Source organism: Macaca fascicularis, chromosome 7, assembly GCF_037993035.2.
Source record: "Macaca fascicularis isolate 582-1 chromosome 7, T2T-MFA8v1.1".
In the NCBI taxonomy this organism is placed as follows: domain Eukaryota; kingdom Metazoa; phylum Chordata; class Mammalia; order Primates; family Cercopithecidae; genus Macaca; species Macaca fascicularis.
This window is the reverse complement of record NC_088381.1, coordinates 141,886,676-141,908,522: the sequence shown is the minus strand read 5'-3', so window position 1 is coordinate 141,908,522 and position 21,847 is coordinate 141,886,676. Positions and strand designations below refer to the sequence as shown.

Genomic DNA, 21,847 nt, shown 5'->3' with positions numbered 1-21,847 from the left:
CGGAGATCGTACCACTGCACTCCAGCCTGGGCAACAGAGCGAGAGTCTGTCTCAAAAAAAAAAAAAAAAAAAAAAATAGGGACTTAGGACTAAGCCCCCACAATAGGTCATAGAAACGTAGCAAATAAACTAGAGCCCATGTAAATGTGAATGGCTAATCATACCAGAGAACTGCAAGTTCTTCAGAAGCTGCAGTCCTTTTTTTTTTTTTTTTTTTTTTTTTTTTTGAGGCGGAGTCTTCACTCTGTCGCCCAGGCTGGAGTGCAGTGGCACCATCTCGGCTCACTGCAAGCTCCGCCTCCCGGGTTCACGCCATTCTCCTGCCTCAGCCTCCGGAGTAGCTGGGACTACAGGCGCCCGCCACCGCGCCCGGCTAATTTTTTGTATTTTAGTAGAGACGGGGTTTCACCGTGTTAGCCAGGATGGTCTCGATCTACTGACCTCGTGATCCGCCCGCCTCGGCCTCCCAAAGTGCAGGGATTACAGGCGTGAGCCACCGCGCCCGGCCAGAAGCTGCAGTCTTACAGAGGCAGTCAGCGCACTGTCCAGCCTCTGAGGTGCCTAGGCATTAACCAGAGGGAGACTTCTGCTCTGCTTATTCTTCTTCTCCCCACCAACTTTTTTTTCGGAGACAGAGTCTTGCTTGTCACCCAGGCTGGAGTGCAGTGGTGCGATCTCGGCTCACTGCAACCTTTGCCTTCCGGGTTCAAGTGATTCTCCTGCCTCAGCCTCCCGAGTAGCTGGGATTATAGCGGCACACCACCATGCCCTGCTAATTTTTATGTTTTTAGTAGAGTTAGGGTTTCACCGTGTTGGCCAGGCTGGTCTTGAACTCCTGACCTCAGGTGATCCACCTGTCTCGGCCTCCCAAAGTGCTGGGATTACAAGTGTGAGCCACCACGCCTGGCCCCCTATTCTACTTTCTAAGAGAAAATCCTACACCTCTCAGTTAGTTGCAAACTTGAACTCCAGTTTACTCTGTCTCTTTCAGTGTGTGATAACTTGGAAAACTTCACCTCAGGCAGTCCTTTCCTGTGCATGGATCTCAGCTACATCACAGCCCTGTTAAAGGATGGCTTTGGCTTTGCAGACAGCACAGTCTTACAGGTAAGAGACAGGACACCAGAATCCCATAACAGCCTTCTTTTGTGGGGGTTGAGAAGGAGTAAGAGCTTATTCAGTAATCAGAGTAGCCAGAAGTGAAATTATGAGGTAGTTTTGTTTGGGCTATGGACAAGGTACTGTGCTGGGCACCATGAATGTGGGAAATTACCTCAATGCAATGGTAGCCTCCAAGTGTATTACCAGGCAAACTATTGCAGAGGTCACAGAACAGAAAGACTAGAAGCCCAAATTAAGATGCCAAGTCACATGGTTTATATATTTATTATTTTTTTGAGACGGAGTCTCACTCTTGTTCCTAGGCTGGAGTGCAGTGGCATGATCTCAGCTCACTGCAACCTTCGCCTCCTGGGTTCAAGCGATTCTCCTGCCTTGGCCTCCTGAGTAGCTGGGATTACAGGCGTGCGCCACCACTCCCAGCTAATTTTTTTGTATTTTTAGTAGAGATGGGGTTTCACTATGTTGGTCAGGCTGGTCTCGAACTCCTGACCTCAGGTGATCCGCCCACCTCGGCCTCCCAAGGGCTGGGATTATAGGAGTGAGCCACCACACCCGGCCCACATGGTTTATTAAATCAGTTTAGAACTCAGGGTGAGAAGCAAGGGGAAACAGATGAAGAGGTGAACACAGAAGACACGATGCAAGCAGGATGCAAGCACCACTCTCTCTGAATCTTGGGTTCCATTTGTCCTGGGTTTGTATGTCCTGCCTCTCTCTGCTGCTAATAGAGTGGTTACACATACTGGAGCTGAAGTTTGGTCATGGGAGCACAAAGACAAAAGTGCCTGAGGCCACCACACAAACTTGCCCTATTTGGAGAGGCCCCAGGGGCAGACACACCTGGCCAGTAGCATTAGCTCAGCCATCAACATGTACGATGGGTTTTCTTTGGCAGAGGACATGAGGGACCAAAAGGGTGTCACCAGTGAGTGGCCTTTTTTTTTTTTTTTTTTTTTTTTTTTTTTGAGACGGAGTCTCGCTCTGTCGCCCAGGCTGGAGTGCAGTGGCTGGATCTCAGCTCACTGCAAGCTCTGCCTCCCGGGTTTTTACGCCATTCTCCTGCCTCAGCCTCCCGAGTAGCCGGGACTACAGGCGCCCGCCACCTCGCCCGGCTAGTTTTTTGTATTTTTTAGTAGAGACGGGGTTTCACCGTGTTAGCCAGGATGGTCTCGAACTCCTGACCTCGTGATCCGCCCGTCTCGGCCTCCCAAAGTGCTGGGATTACAGGCTTGAGCCACCGCGCCCGGCCGTGAGTGGCTTATTTAAGGTCTCATGAACACTGAATGCCTCATGCATATATAATGTGTCATATATATTTCATGTGTGCCTCGTATATTTAGTGCCTCTTGAATCTTAGGTCTCTCTTTGTCCTCCTGTCTCTCTCCATCTGTTTCAATACATGCAGGCTCTACTTTATCTGTAGTAAGTTATTTATCCCCACTTTTGGGCACGTGTCTAGGCTCGATTTCATCAGGTCAACAGAGAACAATCAATTGGTTTACAGACTTTTTTTGGTGGTGGTAGCATCTTTATCCAACAAAAACTTATGTAGAATATCAGTAATACAGCCGGGTGTGGTGGCTCACGCCTGTTATCCTAGCACTTGGGGGGCCAAGGCGAGTGGATCACCTGAGGTCAGGAGTTTGAGACCAGCCTGGCCAACATGGTGAAACCCCATCTCTACTAAAAATACAAAAATTAGCCGGGCATGGTGGCAGGTGCCTGTAATCCCAGCTACTTGGGAGGCTGAGGCAGGAGAATCACTTGAACCTGGGAGGCAGAGGTTCCAGTGAGGAGAGGTCATGCCATTGCACTCCAGCCTGGGCAATAAAGAGGGAAACTCCGTCTCAAAAAAATATATATCAGTAATACAAAACTATTCTGGTTGAAGCAGAGATTGGGGGCCTGAAACTCCTCTATAATTTGGCCTCCCTTTTTCCTTTGAAGCGTTTCTAAGAAACCCCTAAAATTCTGAAGAAAACAAATTGATAAAACTGATACACACTAATCTAATCCTCTTCTGATATAGTTGAGGAATTTGGGTCTAAAGTTTTGCCCAAGGTCACTAAGCTAATTGAGATAGATACTGGCTTATAATGTGTTAAGTTCCCTATTTGGTTATTTTTTTCTTTTTTCTTTTGAGACCGAGTTTCGCTCTTGTTGCCCAGGCTAGAGTGCAGTGGTGCAATCTCAGCTCACCGCAACCTCCACCTCCCGGTTTCAAGCGATTCTCCTGCCTCAGCCTCCCAAGTAGCTGGGATTACAGGTATGCGCTACCATGCCTGGCTAATTTTGTATTTTTTGTAGAGATGGGGTTTCACCATGTTGGTCAGGCTGGTCCCAAACTTCTGATCTCAGGTGATCCACCCACCTCAGCCTCCCAAAGTGCTGGGATTATAGGCATGAGCCACCACTCCTGGCCTTGTTTGTTTTTGAGACAGGGTCTTGCTGTGTCACCTAGGCTGGAGTGCAGTGGCATGATCTCAGTTCACTGCACCCTCTGCCCCTCCCAGGTTCAGCCCACCGAGTAGCTGGGACTACAGGTGTGTGCCACCAGTCCTGGCTAATTTTTTTGTAGAGACGGAGTTTTGCCATGTTGCCCAGGCTGGTCTTGAACTCCTGACCTCAAGCAATCCGCCTGCCTTGGCCTCCCAAAGTGCTGGGAGTACAGGTGTGAGCCACTGTGCCTGGCCCCATGTTTGGTTATCATTAGTGCTTAGGAAGAGGCACTTGCTTACATAGTAGGAGTTGAGAAGCTTGGTTTGTTCTTTTCTAGCCCTAAATCTATTCTCATCTCCTGACCATGCCCTTTCTACCGCATCTATTACCATTACAAGTTGCCTTGTCTGAAATTAGTGAATCAGAAAATAAAGCAGGGGATACTTTGTGTAGTTTCAAGGTTAGGGAAAGAGTTCAGAATACTGTCTGTCTAAACTATCTCTCTAGAAGGCCTGATGGGCCACGACCTGGGCCAGAAGCATTCAGTTCAGAAATGAGAATGGCAGGTGTAGGGGCAATGGCCAATAGGCCACGGCCAGAAGGAAATCGTTACAGAGTAGTGGGAAGCCTGCAAAGACTGGCTCCTGTCAGTTTCGCCATGGTTTGCCCATGTGGATATTCTTTGCCAGTATCGTCTGCCCGAGAGCTGTGCTTGCTAGAGTTGGAAATTGGATGAAAAGGTGAAGACTTTTTTCTTCTTCTTAACAGCTCACAAAGAAAGTGAACAACATAGAGACGGGCTGGGCCTTGGGAGCCACCTTTCACCTGTTGCAGTCTCTGGGCATCTCCCATTGAGGCCACGCACTTCCTTGGAGGCCTGCATTTGCCAACACCTTTTTAAGGGGAGGAGAGAGCACTCAGTTTCTGAGCTAGTCTGGGGACATCCTGGACTTGAGCCTAGAGATTTAGGTTTAATTAATTTTACATATCTAATGTGAACTGCTGCCTAACCACTCAAGAGTACACAGCTGGTACCAGAGCATCACAGAGAGCCCTGTGAGCCAAGAAGCTTTGGAACTTAACCTTGGAGTGAGAGCCCAGGGACAGGTCCCTGGGAACCAAAGAAAAATCTCATTTCAACCCTTTGAGTGCCTCATTCCACTGAATATTTAAATTTTCCTCTTAAATGGTAAACTAAGTTGACTTACTGCAATCCCATGACCCATCAATATCAGTTTTTTCCTCCCTGTACAGTGCCCTGCCCACCCTTATCTGCACCCACCTCCCCTGAAAAAGAGAAAAAAAATACCTGATTTTGCTTTCCACGTATAATTCAACACCACAAAATGGGACCATATCAGAATCTGTATGATCCTATTCTGTGTTAGCTCCAATCAGCCGAGAGCCATCCTAAATATTAGTAGGATGGAGAGTAACTCCTAACTGTGCATAGATTACAGCCTTAAGAAAGGGGGCCACCCAATCTCTGGGGACATGTTTTGGGAGGGTGTGGCTGCCTCATATAAGCCTACCTTTTCTTTAATCAGCATTTTATCAGTCAACTCTGGGATTAATGAACATATCCGACTTTATGGGTATGTGTATATTCAGTGCCAGTACCACCTCCCAGGCTAATGTGTTAACAGTGTTTTCTATGATTCTAAACTTGTTTTCTTTGTATTTCTAAGAAATACAACTAGGCCCTAACTTTTGGTCTGTGGTCAGAGGTCAGTGTCTGTGCTATTCCAGGATCTGTTATTTCAGTTTGCTCTTTTATTCTCTCCGTTTGTAACAGTACCTTCCTGTCCTGGCCCCTTACCACTTTTGCTAATATCCTCTGAATTATTTATCTAGTTCAGAGTTTCCAATACCGTTCCTGACAAAACCCCACTTGGATTTGGTTGGCTCTCTCAGCCACGTCAGTACAGTGGACCAACATTTCCAGGGAGAACCATATTTAATATCCCTCATGTTCTCTTTTTCAATCCAAGTGCTCAGAGCTCCTGACTGTGAATTATTTACCCCAAATTCATTATCTTGCACTTTTTTTTGAGACGGAGTCTTGCTCTGTTGCCCAGGCTAGAGTGGAGTGGCGCAATCTCAGCTCACTGCAACCTCCGCCCCCAGGTTCAAGCGATTCTTGTGACTCAGCCTCCTGAGTAGCTGGGATTACAGGCGCCTACCACCATTCCTGGCTAATTTTTGTATTTTTAGTAGAGATGGGGTTTCACCATGTTGGCCAGGCTGGTTTCCAACTCCTGAACTCAATTGATACACCCGCCTCCAAAAGTGCTGGGATTACAGGCATGAGACACTGTGCCTGGCCTTATCTTGCACTTCCTACATAATCATCCCTCCTTCTCATCTGCCCTGTAGTGCTCTTGGACCTGGAAGACCTCCCTGTGGTCTGGCCCCTTTGCCTTGGTTCTTAACCTCCAGCTTCGTTCCAGGAGTGTTTGTATTTCCCCAAACTGATGGCTTTCACAGTAGACGGTTTCCATCCTCTCTCACAAAGGATGTTAAGTATGCCTGGCCCTCACACAGTCCATGGGAAACCTTATTTTATTTTTTTTGTTTTTGAGATGGAGTCTTGCTCTGTCACCCAGGCTGGAGTGCAGTGGCACGATCTCGGCTCAATAAATATTTACCATCTGCTATGTGCAAGTTACTAGACAAATTTGTTTCCTTGTCCCTAAAATTCTTGTCTTTAAATTCATTGTGGAATTTCTTTAGACTTCACACTGACTTTTATTACTAAGGTCACCTTTATACCAACTGCCTTCCTCAAAATGCTTATAATGAAATAACAGAATCTTGAGTTGGAAACAGTCCAAAGAAATAAGCCAAGGTTGTACTCAGTACAGAATTCCCTAGAATTCCTAACAGGTTGTCATTCAGCTTCTGCTAAGGCATGTTCAAACAGCTTATTCCATTTGGAACTGCACCAATGTTAAAAAAAATTCCTTATATTGAGCTGAAATCTGTCTGTCTTCTAAGTGGTCTTAGTTCTGCTCTAATCTCTCCTTCCAGAATCTTTGGATCTTTTGAGGAAAGCTCCTCCCAAGTTCTTTATTAAGTGACATGACTTTTAGACCCCTTCTGCTCTTTGTCAATAAAAGTAGGGTGCCAGACCACAGAACACTAATGTTGTCCATGTTTCCTCCAGTAGAAACCAGTATTTTACAAGTGGTAAGCTTCCTTCACTAAAGACTGTTCCAGCTTGACAAATGCAGAGATGTAAGTCTCTGGTCTTTAATCACGGCGGGGGCCATTTTGTATAGCACAAATACCATCCAACAGACTCCTTTGGTCATCCCGAATACCTCCGAACTCTAGGGTAGATGCATTCTAACTCCAGAAACTTACCTATATCTATTTTGTTAACCTTGATTAGCCCTTCTGGAGAAGTAACCAATTTGTCCATTTTAGGAGCAATTTGGAATGAGAATTTTTATTTTTTTTCTGTAAGGTCCATCCTGCCTGCAGTTGACCCTTTGGGCTTCTTAAGAGGTCCTACAGATTCTAATAGTTTCCTCTTTGTAGATGTGTTAATATATTTAAAATACTTAGGACATGGCCTGGTACATGACAGATGCTGTTTAACATCATTGTCATATGAAGAACACTCTGTGGGCCAATGGAGGTGTGCCTTAAAATTCTTCATCTTGCCTGATTTTGTTTGCATAACTTCTGGAGAGTCTGTGTCCTCATCTAGGCCACTTTTCCATTTGTTGTGAAAGATGACCTTGTCCCTGCAGTCTCCGCCAGTAGTCACACAGCTTTTCACAGCAGCTGCCATCTTTAATTCTTTTTCCTGAGATTCCAGGAAGGTTGCAACATTGTCACTTTTTTGTTCTAGAATCTTTTAAATTTTCTGCATTTGCCTGAAAAGCGCCCCTATAAGAATAGATTTCCCATGGCTCTAAAAATTATTCCCAATAATACCTTACTTGGTTCAAAAGCAGACTGTTTCCCCTCATTTCATCTCAAATCAGACTTTTGGGCAAGATGTTCTTCAGAGTAAGCAAATCCACAACCTAAAAATCTCTTCAAGAGGCATATCTGGTCTTGTGAAGAGACCTCTTCAAAAACCCACAGTAAAACTCCCTTCCCTCCAGTTGGCCACCAGTCTGCCACCAAACACGAACAAATTCTGCTGCTAATCGGTTTCCCTTGTGATCTGGTTCCTGAGGTCTTCGGATCTGTGCAATGAATTATTTATTGTTTTATTAAACAGAGGTGTCCCAGAGAGGAACCATAAATAAAATGGAAATCTGGTGCTGTGATAAAGTAATAACTAGCATTAATGAGACCTGGTTTTCCTTTCAGAAAGTCCAGTGTACCTGTAACAAAGGTTAAAGCAATTTATATTTAATTTGCATTCTGATGTTAACTTTTAAACAGCAATTCTAACAAAAATGCATCAACTATTTCTAAGTCTTACCTCTATCAAAAAACAACTGTATAAATTTAAGACCAACACTAAAACAAAAACAAAAAAACTGTAAATTTTCTCTTTAGAAATGATTGTTAACAATTGGAAATGAGTGTGACAGCACCTTGTGGGTTTTTTAGTAATAAAAAGCTCTTTTCAACCACATTGTAAGTATTCCTTCAAAGGTTTTTCCTTTGGTCTGGCTAACGTACGCTCCTCACAGCAAATTATCATTCATTATTTGGGTGCCACAGGCCCATTAAGCAAAGAAGAAAAAGAGAATTCTAATGTAAAGTCAGTTTATTAAATTAAATAAGATCTTGAAAATATGTATGATGGGTCTTGGGGGAGGATGTTCTTTTTCATCAACATAATCTTTAGGAGAGGAGTAACTCATTTGCTTGCAAAGGCCATAATCTGTTCCTGGAGAAAAAATATAAGTGAGTGAAACTCTTAACACTGTAAGGTGAAGAAAATAATTATTGTAGATAATTCTCTACAGAATTATTATTGTAGATAATAATCATGTAGATATTCTTCCCAAGAGTCCCTGTTTTATTTCAGCTAAAAAAAGGAATATATACGTATCTATAAACACATGTTTTGGAGACAGGGTCTCACTGTGTTGACTGGGCTGGAGTGCAGTAGTGTGATCATAGCTCACTGCAGCCTCAAACTCCTGGACTCAAGCACTCCTCCCTCCCCAGCCTCCTAAGGTGGTGGGATTACAGGCATGAGCCACTGCACCCAACAGAAAAAACGTATCTTTAAATGAAAGTTTTCAGGATGAAACCAGCCAAGCAGCGAAAGGAGCTTAAACATCTTCATCATTAGAAATCCCTATTCATTATTTTTTTTTTTTTTCCCAAGAGACTGGTCTTACTCTGTCACCCAGTCTGAGTACAGTGATGTGATCATAGCTCACTGTAGCCTCAAACGCCTGGGCTTAAATGATCCTCTTGCCTGAGTGTCCTGAATAGCTAGGACTACAGGCATGTGCCACAACACTCCCTATTCACTATTCTTAAGCCCTTCTTATTAGTTACTACTTAGATGTGGGCTGTAACACCTAAAAGCCTAGCAAGTACTCTTCTGCTCGTAACCCTTGAGAAGGCAGACACATAAAGATAATAATTTTACAGCCAAGAAAATTAATTCAAAGAAATTAAGAGCTGTGAGCCAGCCGCAGTGGCTCATGCCTGTAATCCCAGCACTTTGGGAGGCCGAGGCAGGCGGATCACAGGTCAGGAGTTCAAGACCAGCTTGGCCAACATGGTGAAACCCCATCTCTACTAAAAATTAAAAAATTAGTTGGGTGTGGTGGCAGGTGCCTGTAATCCCAGCCACTTGGGAGGCAGAAGCAGGAGAATCACTTGAACCTGGGAGGCAGAGGCTGCAGAAATTGTGCCACTGAACTCCAGCCTCGGCGGTAACAGCAAGACTCTGTCTCAAAAAAAAAAAAAAAAAAAAGAAATTGAGAGCTGTTTGCAAAGTCATTCCTCTGAGCAACCTCTTACTTTGAGTGGAGACACTGCATTTGTGGCCTGCAAGCCCCATGTCCTGAGCAACACAAGTGGGGCGGCACTGGTAGAATAGAGCCTTTTTAGTAAGTCTGTAGCAGCCAGAAGAGCAGTGTTGTGACGCTGTCTTTCCGTTTCATAACCTGTGAGGTGGCTCATGGAACCTGAAAGGCAGAGGAAAGATTAAATCCCTCATCCAATAATAAGGTTTTCTTCCCTCTCCTAGCAAGCCACCATATATATTTTATGTCCACTCCCTCTTGCTACTGTGGGCCCTGATTTTGCCTAACTATAAGACCTCTGGATACTTCTCCACAGTACCTGAATCCTTACCTAAGTCCTTCCCATTGAAGGCTGCCGTACTGAGGTGATGGGCCAAGCTGGAGATATCCCCAAAGCCCATGTTGACACCCTGTCCTGCAAGCGGATGGACTCTGTGGGCTGCGTCCCTAAGAATAAAGCAGAGTTCAGGTGTGACGTCTGGCAGCAAGGTGAGAAGGGAGTGGCCCTGCTCTGTTATCATCTTACCCAATGAGCGCCACCCGAGGCCTGACGTACTCAGCAGCATGTCCCAACCCAAGAGGAAACAGAACTCGGCTTTTGGCATCCACCCTGGCTACGCTTGGGGGCAGCTGGCGAGCCGAGACCTTCGTGGGCTTCAGAAGGCCGACAGCATATTGCAGCATGGCACCAGCTGTGTCGATGAAGTCCGTGTGGTCAGCATCACTCCACTGAGCAGCACCAGCCACAAGACACACAAGGTGAAATTTGAGTAGCAGGGAATTAAAAATTCAACAAAGAAACCTTGTTTGTAACCAAAGCTTAGGCTAATGCTACCCAACTTGCCTACACTGATCTTGACAAGTGATAAGCCCCTCAAGTGCACAGCTCAACTTCTCATCGCTCCCCACAGGTTTTAAGATCAAGCCAAACTGCACATGAGCTGGCCCCTGCCTACTGCTGAGCTTCACCTTTCACTAGTCCCCACCCTCAATAACCATACACCGGCCACAGTATAGCTCATCACACAGTATCCTTCTACCTCCACGACTCTCCTCTGCTTAGAATGCCCGTCTCTATTTCATTAGGATAACACCTCAGAGCATCCAGAAGATGTCGCTTCTTTTTAACCCCTCCAGTCCTTCTCTGTTTCCTCCTGTATGCTTCCCCAGCATCCTATGCATACTTCTATCACTGTACGGAGATTGTCATTTACGGTCTTCCTCGCCTGACTATGAACTTCCTGAAAGCAGAGACTGTTCTCAGTATCTCCAGAGCCTGCTACATAGAAAGGACAATTAATGGTGAATGACTGCACTGCGGAGGTCCTAGACCTGTGCCAGGAATATATACTAAATGGCCCAGAGTGGGGTAGTGTTCACCATTTATCTCAGAATCCACTTCATTATGTTCAGTTCCTTTCATTATTGTTGCTACTACAGAGCAGTGGAGTCTAGTTCTTTGGTGTGAAGGTGGCAGGCTTTGAGTGTCATTTAGGCACCAAAAGTAATACTGGTACCCCTATTATCCAAAGGCTGTGTCTACTCCAGAATAGTTATTAGTATTTGTTGAGCACCTACAATCTACTAAAGATGTTCCATGCATTTTACAAAAGTTCTCTCATTTTGAAAGTCTTCATTCAATCCTGAGAAGTTAGTGATACTATTTATATTTTTCAGGAAATGAACAGGTAGAACCAGTATTGAACCCACCTACTAAGCTTACTCTTAAGCCCCATGCTGATATTCGCTCAGCCTTTCCCTAGGAATACTTCCAATGAATTAGGCTTGAAAGGTTCAGGTAGCTGGAACCTAGCAGAACTGTTCCAAGTGATGCAAGTGTTACAGCTTCAAAAAAAGGCCAATGCTAACCACCACCCAGGCAGCTGTTTCAGTCAGCCTAACAGCAGCCCACAACCCTCAAAAGGTTATTATTTATTATTTCTATTGTTTTGCATTTCCCTGTATGCCCTCCTCCACATAATCCAGACCAAGCATTATAGTTACAAAGTACAAAGGGACAGCTGACTGGTTACTCCTTTTTCCTGACTCAAAACCACCTTTCTGGCTGGGCATGGTGGCTCACGCCTGTAATCCCAGCACTTTGGGAGGCCAAGGCGGGCAGATCACTTGAGGTCAGGAGTTTGAGACCAGCCTGGCCAACATGGTGAAACCCCATCTCTACTAAAAATACAAAAATTAGCCAGGCATGGTGGCACATGACTGTAGTCCCAGCTACTCGGGAGGCTGAGGCAGGAGAATCACTTGAACCCGGGAGGCAGAGATTGCACAGTGAGCCAAGATCGCACCACTGCACTCCAGCCTGGCAAGACTCTGTTTTTAAAAAAAACAAAAACAAAAACACATCTTTCTTTTTTTTTTTTTTTGAGACGGAGTCTCGCTGTGTCTCCCAGGCTGGAGTGCAGTGGCGTGATCTCGGCTCACTGCAAGCTCCGCCTCCCGGGTTCACGCCATTCTCCCGCCTCAGCCTCCCAAGTAGCTGAGACTACAGGCGCCCGCCACCTCGCCCGGCTAGTTTTTTGTATTTTTAGTAGAGATGGTGTTTCACCATGTTAGCCAGGATAGTCTCGATATCCTGACCTCGTGATCCACCCGCCTCGGCCTCCCAAAGTGCTGGGATTACAGGCTTGAGCCACCGCGCCCGGCCAAACACATCTTTCTGTATGTCCTCCTGCAACACATCATTAGCTGGGTATATTGATACTCACGAAGGCAGAGTTAACGGCATCCACAAATTTTTCCTCATCCATGCTAACTAGCTGTGCTGCATGTTCATGGGACGTAGACCAAACCAAGGAACTCAAGGTGTCTGAAAGCTGTGTCAAAAGAACACCAATACCAAGAGCTAAGATTCTTCTGCACTTGGGAACTCTCAAGCATAAAAAGATAAGAAGGGAACTTACAACCAGCCTGGACAGATTCCCTTGAAACCAGAAAAAGGCTGAGAGAAAGGGAAGAGGAAAGGCTGCATGCATGTGGGCAGACTGGCCAGAAGGACCTCTTACCGGGAGCAGAGCAATAGGCCCAGAGGGAAGAAATCTCTGCCAGGCTACGTTGTTTTCTGTGGCCTGCAACAGAGAGGAGAAAAGTTTCTCTGCGAAGTACCTAGTGCCTATGAATAGAGTCCCCAGATGGCAGCTCAGCATCTTACCTCTGATAAATGCAGAGTAGCCACAACAGCAGACTGGTCATAGTTCCAGCTCACATTCTGGATTCCAGCAGCCTGCCGTACTCCGGAGTTGTGACCATCTGCACCTATCTGCATGGACACACGAGCCTGCTAAGTCTTACAGCCTGTTCTTAAACTGCTTCAGAAGTTTTTCTCTGCCCCCTAAAGTTTCCTCCAGCTCTGATTGTTGGTGAGCCCATTCTGTGGCAGGATAATTCCATCAGGCCTGCTTCACTCAGAGCCCCTAGAGGCGGAGCCCCTGCACTGTGTCACCTCAGCCTCAGCCAACAAAGCCAAAGCTGGACATGACTCAAAAGGTGCCAGCCATGAGTTAAACTCAGCCAGGCCCTCCTGATATTTGAACTAGAGAGCAATAAGGAAAGTTTCAGTATGGGGCACACACTGGAGCTGAATAGTTCTGATGTAGGGTTAGGAATGGCTGCCATGCAAAAAGGGAAGCTTGTGAGCAGAAAGGAGAAAAATGAGAGGCAAGAGATCAATGACCACAGACTCCTCAGAGGGAAAGAACAGCCTCCATTCCCTACACTGTGGTGCCTGCCCTGTGAGGCCCAGCTATCTGTTATTTCATGACCTAAGACGGCCCATGAGATTGCTTCCTGTACAGAATTTAGGATGAGACCATCTCAACCTGAGCTGGCCTGAATGGGTACCAGTCCTTATAACCAAAAGCTTTGCCTAAAATTAAACTATAGCTTAGATCTAAAACCAGAGTCCCTAGAATCTAGGATAAGATGTAGATATACGAGACCCCTAGCAAAGTAAGAATCTTCAACTACCAACAATTTGGTCTGGAAGGTGCTGCCATCACCTAGGGTAATATGAACCCAAGGGCTGGAGTCTGCCATAGGAAATGGACAAGGCCAGGTATAGCGAATGGCTTTGCTCCTGTAGAGAACCGTCACTCGGTCTGGGGAGTTCAAAAGAGAGAAAAAAAAATTAGAAAGGCGGGCCACATAGGCTGAGGAAAAAGCCATAACTAAACCTAAAGCAAGGTCCCAGGACAGCAGTGTCTTGTCATTTAAGATTAAAAAAAAAAAAAAAAAAATCAGTAATTAATGCTATGGTCTGAGCTAATAAATGACAGAAGCCACAGAGGTAACTCAATGTCAAAAAAAGACACTGAAGTTCTCAGTGAACTCTGTCAGAGGCACTCTTTCTTACTGTCCACATGCTTCTGCGCCTCCATTTTCACTCAGCGCCTAAATGAGCCCGTGTGTGCTTTTACAGTAGACAAGCTGGGAATACCGTAGGCTGAAACAAATCCTAGACTACAAAATATTTTCTTCCAGCTGGAAACCATTTCATTTTTCTGGTCATAAAAACAATACGCTCTATAGCCAGGCACGGGTGGCTCATGCTTGTAATCCCAGCACTTAGGGAGGCTGAGGCAGGAGGATCACTTGAGCCCAGGAGTTCATGACCAGCCTGGGCAACATGGTAAAACCCCATCTTTACAAAAAATTAACCAGGCATGATGGTGCTCACCTGTAGTCCCAGTTAGTCAGGAGGCTGAGGTGAGAGGATTGCTTGAGCCACTGCACCCCAGCCAGGGAAAACAAAGCAAGACCTTGTCTCAAAACAAAACAAAACACTATTTCCAAAAACATCAGACTGTATACATCATTTACAGCTTTTTGTATGTCAGTCAGTCATACCCTCAACAAAGCGATTTAAATAATAATAGTAAGCTCACTGTACAAGTTTGGACAACAAAGAAAGGTTAAAGTGGGGAAAAATCACCCTTAATGAAACTACTCAGAAACAACTGCAGTTACAGCTTTGGTGTATGGCTTTCCAGACAATTTCCTATGCATGTACATACACACACAAGTGTGATCATATGACCCAATATATTATGGAACAAATTTCTGAGTTATTAAATTTTAGATCCAAATTATCTTTAAAAGGTACATCGTGGTTCATTACATGAACTACTATTCAATATCAAAAAGCATTTAAGTTGCTTCCAATTTTTCTCTCTCTAGAACAATAAGATATTTGCAAATCGCATAACTGATAAATTTATATTCAGAATATATAAAGAACTCCTATAACTCAAAAAGAGAAATAATCCAATTTAAAAACAGGCAAGGCTGGGCACAGTGGCTCATGCCTGTAATCCCAGCACTTTGGGAGGCCAAGGCTGGTGGATCACGAGGTCAGGAGATCGAGACCATCCTGGTGAACACTGTGAAACCCCGTCTCTACTAAAACTTCAAAAAAATTAGCCGGGCGTGGTGGCGGGCGCCTGTAGTCCCAGCTACTCAGGAGACTGAGGCAGGAGAATGGCATGAGAATGAACCAGGGGGGCGGAGCTTGCAGTGAGCGGAGATCGTGCCACTGCACTCTGGCCTGGGCAACAGAACAACACTCCGTCTCAAAAAAAAAAAAAAAAAAACAGGCAAAAGATTTTGAACAGACATTTCTCCAAAGTGGATACACAAATGGCCAGTAAGGACACGAAAAGATACTTGGCATCATTAGTTATTAAGGAAATGCAACCACAACTACCATGAGATACCACTTCACTCTCAACAGGATGGCTACAGTTTTTTTTTTAAAAGAAGGAAAATAAGTGTTGGTGAGGATGTAGAGAAATTGGAACCCTTATATACTGGTGGGAAAGTGAAATTGCATAGCCTCTTTAGAAAAGTTTGGCAGCTTCTGAAAATATTAAACATAGAATTATTATATGACCCAGCAATTCCTAAGTATCCAGCACTGTGAAATAATCATCAGAGAATTCCTTTTTTTGAGATGGAGTCTTGCTCTGTCGCCCAGGCTGGAGTGCAGTGGCATAATCTTGGCTCACTGCAAGCTCCACCTCCTGGTTCACGCCATTCTCCTGCCTCAGCCTCCCGAGTAGCTGGGTCTACAGGCACCTGCCACCGTGCCCGGCTAATTTTTGTTTTGTATTTTTGGTAGAGATGGGGTTTCACCATGTTAGCCAGGATGGTCTCGATCCCCTGACTTTGTGATCCGCCCGCTTTAGCCTCCCAAAGTGCTGGGATTACAGGCGTGAGCCACCACACCCGGCCATCAGAGGATTTCTTTATGGTGGACACTGAATATTGTAAAAGAGATCCTTTCTTCCAGTAAGTCCTAAGCAGTTCACTTCCCAATGAATGCAAGATGGAAGATGGGGGCCTCACCAGACACAGCCTCCAGCTGCTTAGTGAGAGCATGCATGATGACATCATTCTCCACAATATAGCCCATATCATCTAAATTATCCTTATCAAACATTATCAGGGCCTCTGAGCAGGCATCCCACACCTGGAAACACAAAAGGAAAGTTTGCATTAAAACCAAGAAGGAAACATCACTCCAATCAGAAACAATATTGCTTTCCCAAGTGACAGAGCAGAAAAATCACAATTGTCAGCCTCTCTGGCAGGAAAATATAAAATTAGAAGATTCTGGGAATGCTTCTCCCCACTTCGTCAGACTGTGAACCTTGTCTGATTCCTCTTACATTCACAGAACACTTGAAGAAAGTGGACTCCGATAGCTTAACACAAGACAGACCAAAACATCTTGACAAAATTGAAAAAGATAAAGGGGCACCTGCATTCGCCGAAAGGCTCTGTATCTCATGTTGCAGATATGGTCCCAGGCACCAAAACCTACAAAAGAAAGGATCTATAGACCAGAGTGACGTCACAGGGACCTGGGCTCCCCCTTGTCCCTGCATCCTGTTATGTAAAGGGTTGTTTTCAGTATTCTTCAATAATACTCTCCACTTCTATCTTGTTTGATGTTAGTACCTAAGCTACTCTGTTCCCCAGTTCCAGGTTGCATAGCATGAAAAACCACCCAGCTTCTGCCGGGCGCGGTGGCTCACGCCGGTAATCCCAGCACTTTGGGAGGCCGAGGCGGGCGGATCACGAGGTCAGGAGATCGAGACCATCCTAGCTAATACGGTGAAACCCCGTCTCTACTAAAAAATACAAAAAATTAGTCGGGCGTTGTGGCGGGTGCCTGTAGTCGCAGCTAATTGGGAGGCTGAGGCACAAGAATGGCGTGAACCCGGCCGGGCGCGGTGGCTCAAGCCTGTAATCCCAGCACTTTGGGAGGCCGAGGCGGGTGGATCACGAGGTCAGGAGATCGAGACTATCCTGGCTAACATGGTGAAACCCCGTCTCTACTAAAAATACAAAAAACTAGCCGGGCGTGGTGGCGGGCGCCTGTAGTCTCAGCTACTTGGGAGGCTGAGGCAGGAGAATGGCGTGAACCCGGGAGGCGGAGCTTGCAGTGAGCCGAGATCACGCCACTGCACTCCAGCCTGGGAGACACAGCGAGACTCCGTCTCAAAAAAAAAAAAAAAAAAAAAAAAAAAAAAAAAAAAAAAGAATGGCGTGAACCCGGGAGGCGGAGCTTGCAGTGAGCCGAGATCGCACCACTGCACTCCAGCCTGGGTGACAGAGCAAGACTCCATCTCAAATAAATAAATAAATAAATAAAGACCCAGCTTCCATGATCAAAAGGTCGAATCACATAAAGTAGGGGAAATAAAAAAAGAAAACTAAATCCATATTGTTCTTTTTCTTCATCATCCTATTGAAGTTATAAAACTCCTAAAGACAATTTTTAAAAAATTATTTTTACAAAGGATTTCTAGAAACTTAAAACCATTTGTCTTTTCTTTTTCTTTTTTTTTTTTTGAGACGGAGTCTCGCTCTGTCGCCCAGGCTGGGGTGCAGTGGCCGGATCTCAGCTCACTGCAAGCTCCACCTCCCAGGTTTACGCCATTCTCCTGCCTCAGCCTGCGGAGTAGCTGGGACTACAGACGCCCGCCACCTCACCGGGCTAGTTTTTTGTATTTTTTAGTAGAGACGGGGTTTCACCGTGTTAGCCAGGATGGTCTCAATCTCCTGACCTCGTGATCCGCCCGTCTCGGCCTCCCAAAGTGCTGGGATTACAGGCTTGAGCCACCACACCCGGCCCATTTGTCTTTTCTTTTTCAAGACACAAGGTCTCAGTATATTGCCCAGGCTGGACAAACTCCCCGGCTCAAGTGATCCTCCCATCTCAGCCTCCCTAGTGGCCAGGACTACAGGTACACATGACTGTGCCTGGCACTATTTTTTATTTTTTAGCTCTTCATAGCGCTGAACAGATTTATTCACTGAGGAAATATTTACTGATCACCAACTATGTGCCAAATACAGTAAAGTGGGAAACCAAATGGACAAAGTCCCTGGCCTTCTGCAGTTAACATTCTACTTGGAGAGATGGACAATAAAAAACAAACACATAATATAATGCCAGGTAGTAGTAAGCATTATGAAGAAAAATAGAGCAGGGAAAGGGGCTAGAAAGTGATGGAAGAGTTTAATTTGAGATAGGGTGATTACAGACAGGATGGTCTGAGGGAAATATCCAGCAGACCTAATGACAGTTTGCTAACTGGTTCCACGTGTACACATTATTCATCTGCACCCCAAGAGCATTTCACATGCAAGCTCCCTAGCTTGCTAGAGGGCTTGACTCAGGATGAAGAGAGCACTGCTATTCAAAGTGAATGTTCATGATTAGTTCATATGATTTCAGTTCCACCAATTCATAATGACACAACATCACAAGTGAAGTCAACATGATGGACCCACATGCCTCAAGGATGCATTCCTGACAGGGAGTTGATGCAGTGGCAATTGCAGGGGTCCACATCTGCATTAGACTACCAATCCCACCCCCTCTCCACCCACCTCAGTGAGCTCCCTCCTTGTCAGAGGCTCTGATGACTCTGCCCCATGGGATACATTAGAAAGCTGAGTGGGAAAGGAGACTGGATTTTTGAAAGAGGATCTTCTACTCACTACTGAGAAGCGTTGCAGAGCCAGGAGAAATGGAGCTGACCCTGTTGCTGTAAGTTTCTGACAATTTCTCCAATACTTTCTTTGGACCCGCTTCTAGCAACAGGATTTTCTTGTCATGAAAGTGAATATCATACCCTAAAAAAATAAAAAAATAAAAAATTTATATCATTTCAGGAAAATCAAGTATTTCTTTTCCCATTACCAAGAGAAACAACAGAGTAACTACTTAACCCTTAGAGTATGAATTTCTTACAGAGAACATAAAGTAAACACTATACCCATGCAGAGTCCTAAGCAATAACATACACCACCATTTTAGCCATGAGAACCACCCGGCCCACAACTGTAAGGCTTCTCCAAAGACCACTACATGCCACGTGCCAAGAAGCAAGTAATGGCAAACACCTAACTAGCAAACGAAACGCCCTAGAAAGGAAAAATGAAGTGAAAAAGTTATAGTATTTAAACACCAGTTCTTTCCAATCTCGAGTATTAAAGTCACTAAAAATTACAACTCCTGTTCAAAAGAAAAAGTGGAATAAATAAGCAAAATTCAATGCAGTCTCAAGATTAAACCAAGAATAAAGAATTACGAGTTTATAAAGGCTGGTGAGGTGGCTCACACCTGTAATCCCAGCACTTTGCAGGCCAAGGTGGGCAGATCACCTGAAGTCAGGAGTTCGAGACCAGCCTGGCCAACATGGTGAAACCCCGTCTCTACTAAAAATACAAAAAAATTAGCCAGGCGTGATGGCGGGCACCTGTAATCCCAGCTACTCGGGAGGCTGAGGCAGGAGAATCACTTGATCCTGGGAGGCAGAGGTTGCAGTGAGCCAAGATTGTACCATTGCATTCCAGCCTGGGCAACAAGAGCAAAACTCCATCTCAAAAAAAAGAATTAGAGTTTATAAAAGAAAAGGTGGGCCAGGCATGGTGGCTCATACCTGTAATCTTAGCATTTTGGGAGGCCGAGGTGGGAGGATCGCTCAAGCCCAGGAGTTCAAGACCAGCCTGGGCAACATAGCAAGACCCTGTCTCTACAAAAATATTTTTTAAAAACTAGCTAGGCATGGTGGCACACCTGAGCCATGTTTGTGCAACTGCACTCCTACTTGGGGGACAGAGTAAAACCCTGTCTCAAAAACTAAAAAAAAAAAACAAAAAGGTCAGGCACAGTGGGTCACGTGTAATCCCAGCACTTTGGGAGACCGAGGCGGATGGATCACTTGAGCTCAGGAGTTTGAGACCAGCGTGGGCAACATGGTGAAACCTCATCTCTACTAAAAACACAAAAATTAGCCAGGTGTGATGGCGGGCGCCTGTGGTCCCAGCTCCTCAGAAGGCCGAGGCAGGAGAATCACTGGAACCCGGGAGGCAGAGGTTGCAGTGAGCTGGGATCCTGCCACTGCACTCCAGCCTGGGTGACAGAGCGGAGACTCTGTCTCAAAAAAAAAAAAGTTAGCTCCAGCCATACAGACAGTGAGTGGCCCCTCTTGCTGCAGTACCACAGCAGCTTTTGCTGTGGAGGATGGGGCACCGGGACACACTCTGTAGAGGGCACTAGCTTCTTCTCTTTTTTTGAGACAGAGTCTCCACTCTGTCACCCAGGCTGGAGTGCAGTGGCACAATCTCGGCTCACTGCAACCTCCCCCTTCCAGTTCCAAGCAATTCTCCTGCCTCAGCCTCCCAAGTAGCCATGAGAACCACCCTGTTACAGAAGGTCTATGATCTGCTTTAAGTTAAATTTTGTGTATCTTGTGAGATGAGGATCATAGGGTGGAAGAGCTGCCCTCAGACCAGGGTGTCCAATCTTTTGGCTTCCCCAGGCCACAATGGAAGAATTGTCTTGGGTCACATATAAAAAACACTAATACTAATGATAGCTTAAGAGCTTAAAAAAAAAAAAATCACAAAAAATATCTCATAATGGGCCGGGCATGGTGATTCATGCCTGTAATCCCAGCACTTTGGGAGGCAGGGGCAGGTGGATCACGAGGTCAGGAGTTCGAGACCAGCCTGGCCAATATAGTGAAACCCCGTCTCTACTAAAAATACAAAAATTAGCCAGGTGTGGTGGCGCGTGCCTGTAATCCTAGAGGTTGCAGTGAGCCAAATCCGTGCCATTGTACTCCATCCTGGGCAACAAGAGCGAAACTCCGTCTGGGGGGTGGGGCGGGGGGAAGTGAAAAGACTACAAAATGGAAGAAAATATTTGCAAGTCATTTATCAGATAAAGGACTTGTATACAGAATAAACAAAATAATGGCCAGGCAGGGTTGTTTATGCCTGTAATCCCAGCACTTTGGGAGGCTGAGGCGGGTGGATTGCTTGAGCCCAGGAGTTCCAGACCAGCCTGGGCAACATAGTGAGGCCTCGTCTCTAAAAAAAATACAAAAATCAGCCGAGTGGTGGCGCATGCCTGCAGTCCCAGCTATTTGGGAGGCAGAGGCAGGAGAATCAATTGAGCCAGGGAGGTTGAGGCTACAGTGAGCTGTGATCGTGCCACTGCACTGCAGCCTGGGCACAGAGGAAGACCCTGTCTCGAAAAATAAATAAAAATGACTCTTCCACTCAGTATTCAAAAGACAAACTGCTCAATTAAAAACCGGGCAAAGGGTCTGAATAGGCATTTTTCCAAAGAAGACACAAATGACCAAAAAACATGTGAAAGGATATTCAACATCATTAATCATTAGGGAAATACAAATCAAAACCTGAAGATCCCACTTTACTTACACCCACTACAATGTCTATAAACAAAAAGACAATGACAAGTACTGTCCAGGATCTGGAGAAACTGGAACTCTCATATATAAATAACCCTGGGAAGGCCTGCTTTCCCAAGAGTAGAACAGACTCAGAACGCCCCTCCCACTTTTGACCCTACTGGGCCCTGAAGGACCACACGCATTCCAGCCTGCCCTGGGGTTCCTCTAGGAGGGCAGGGGAGAAACTGTCTTTGGACAAGTCGTGCTAGGGCTCTCACGGCTCTCATCGTGCCTCCGCGGCCCAGTGTCCCGCCACTAGTAGCCTGGAGAGGAGCTTACCCAAGGCACAGGCCATTGCAGCGCCCACCAGGCCTCCACCCGACACCACCACGTCATACACGGTGTCTGTTGAGGCGCCGGACCACCTGCGGCAGGACACCAGCGGGCTGCTGTAGGCAGCTGCACCCACAGCCCCGCATCGGCTCACGAGCCGGGCGGCCATGGTGCAGACCTGCGCCGTCGCACTCAGGCCTCCGGCAGGCCCAACTAGGTAGTGCTTCCGGAGCAGAGCACTCCAATCCCGTCCCGCTTCAG

The 21,847-nt window shown here is 45.9% G+C and overlaps 2 protein-coding genes across 30 annotated transcripts in view; one reads left to right on the top strand and one right to left on the bottom strand.

The window, feature by feature from the left end:
- The window catches only part of ENTPD5 (ectonucleoside triphosphate diphosphohydrolase 5 (inactive)), a 58,788-nt gene extending 48,469 nt beyond the window's left edge, over positions 1-10,319 (top strand). For 8 of the 20 annotated variants that reach the window (XM_073997771.1, XM_073997776.1, XM_005561743.4 and 5 more), the window contains 2 exons: positions 992-1,107; positions 4,330-8,161. In XM_073997771.1, coding sequence (XP_073853872.1) covers positions 992-1,107; positions 4,330-4,416 — 203 coding nt within the window. In that variant the 3' untranslated portion in view covers positions 4,417-8,161. Of the gene's footprint in view, positions 1-991; positions 1,108-3,290; positions 3,776-4,329; positions 8,162-9,834 lie in introns of those variants that run through there. The other 12 variants (XM_065549053.2, XM_065549051.2, XM_065549054.2 and 9 more) reach the window with 3 other exon arrangements.
- COQ6 (coenzyme Q6, monooxygenase) lies at positions 6,985-21,780 on the bottom strand. Of its 10 annotated transcripts, none has more exons than XM_015453987.4 (12): positions 21,593-21,780; positions 18,546-18,680; positions 16,294-16,352; positions 15,879-16,002; positions 13,503-13,633; positions 12,688-12,795; positions 12,542-12,604; positions 12,245-12,352; positions 10,045-10,247; positions 9,850-9,965; positions 9,514-9,680; positions 6,985-7,904 (listed from the first exon to the last, which is right to left on the bottom strand). In XM_015453987.4, the coding sequence occupies exons 1-12, from the start codon at positions 21,753-21,755 to the stop codon at positions 7,887-7,889; spliced, it is 1,395 nt and encodes a 464-aa protein (XP_015309473.2). In that variant the 5' UTR covers positions 21,756-21,780; the 3' UTR covers positions 6,985-7,886. The 10 variants fall into 10 exon arrangements, with proteins under 10 accessions (XP_015309473.2, XP_073853897.1, XP_073853900.1 ...); XM_005561747.4 differs by lacking the exon at positions 6,985-7,904 and adding an exon at positions 8,279-8,419; XM_073997796.1 differs by lacking the exon at positions 12,688-12,795.
- Positions 21,781-21,847: the final 67 nt, after the last annotated feature.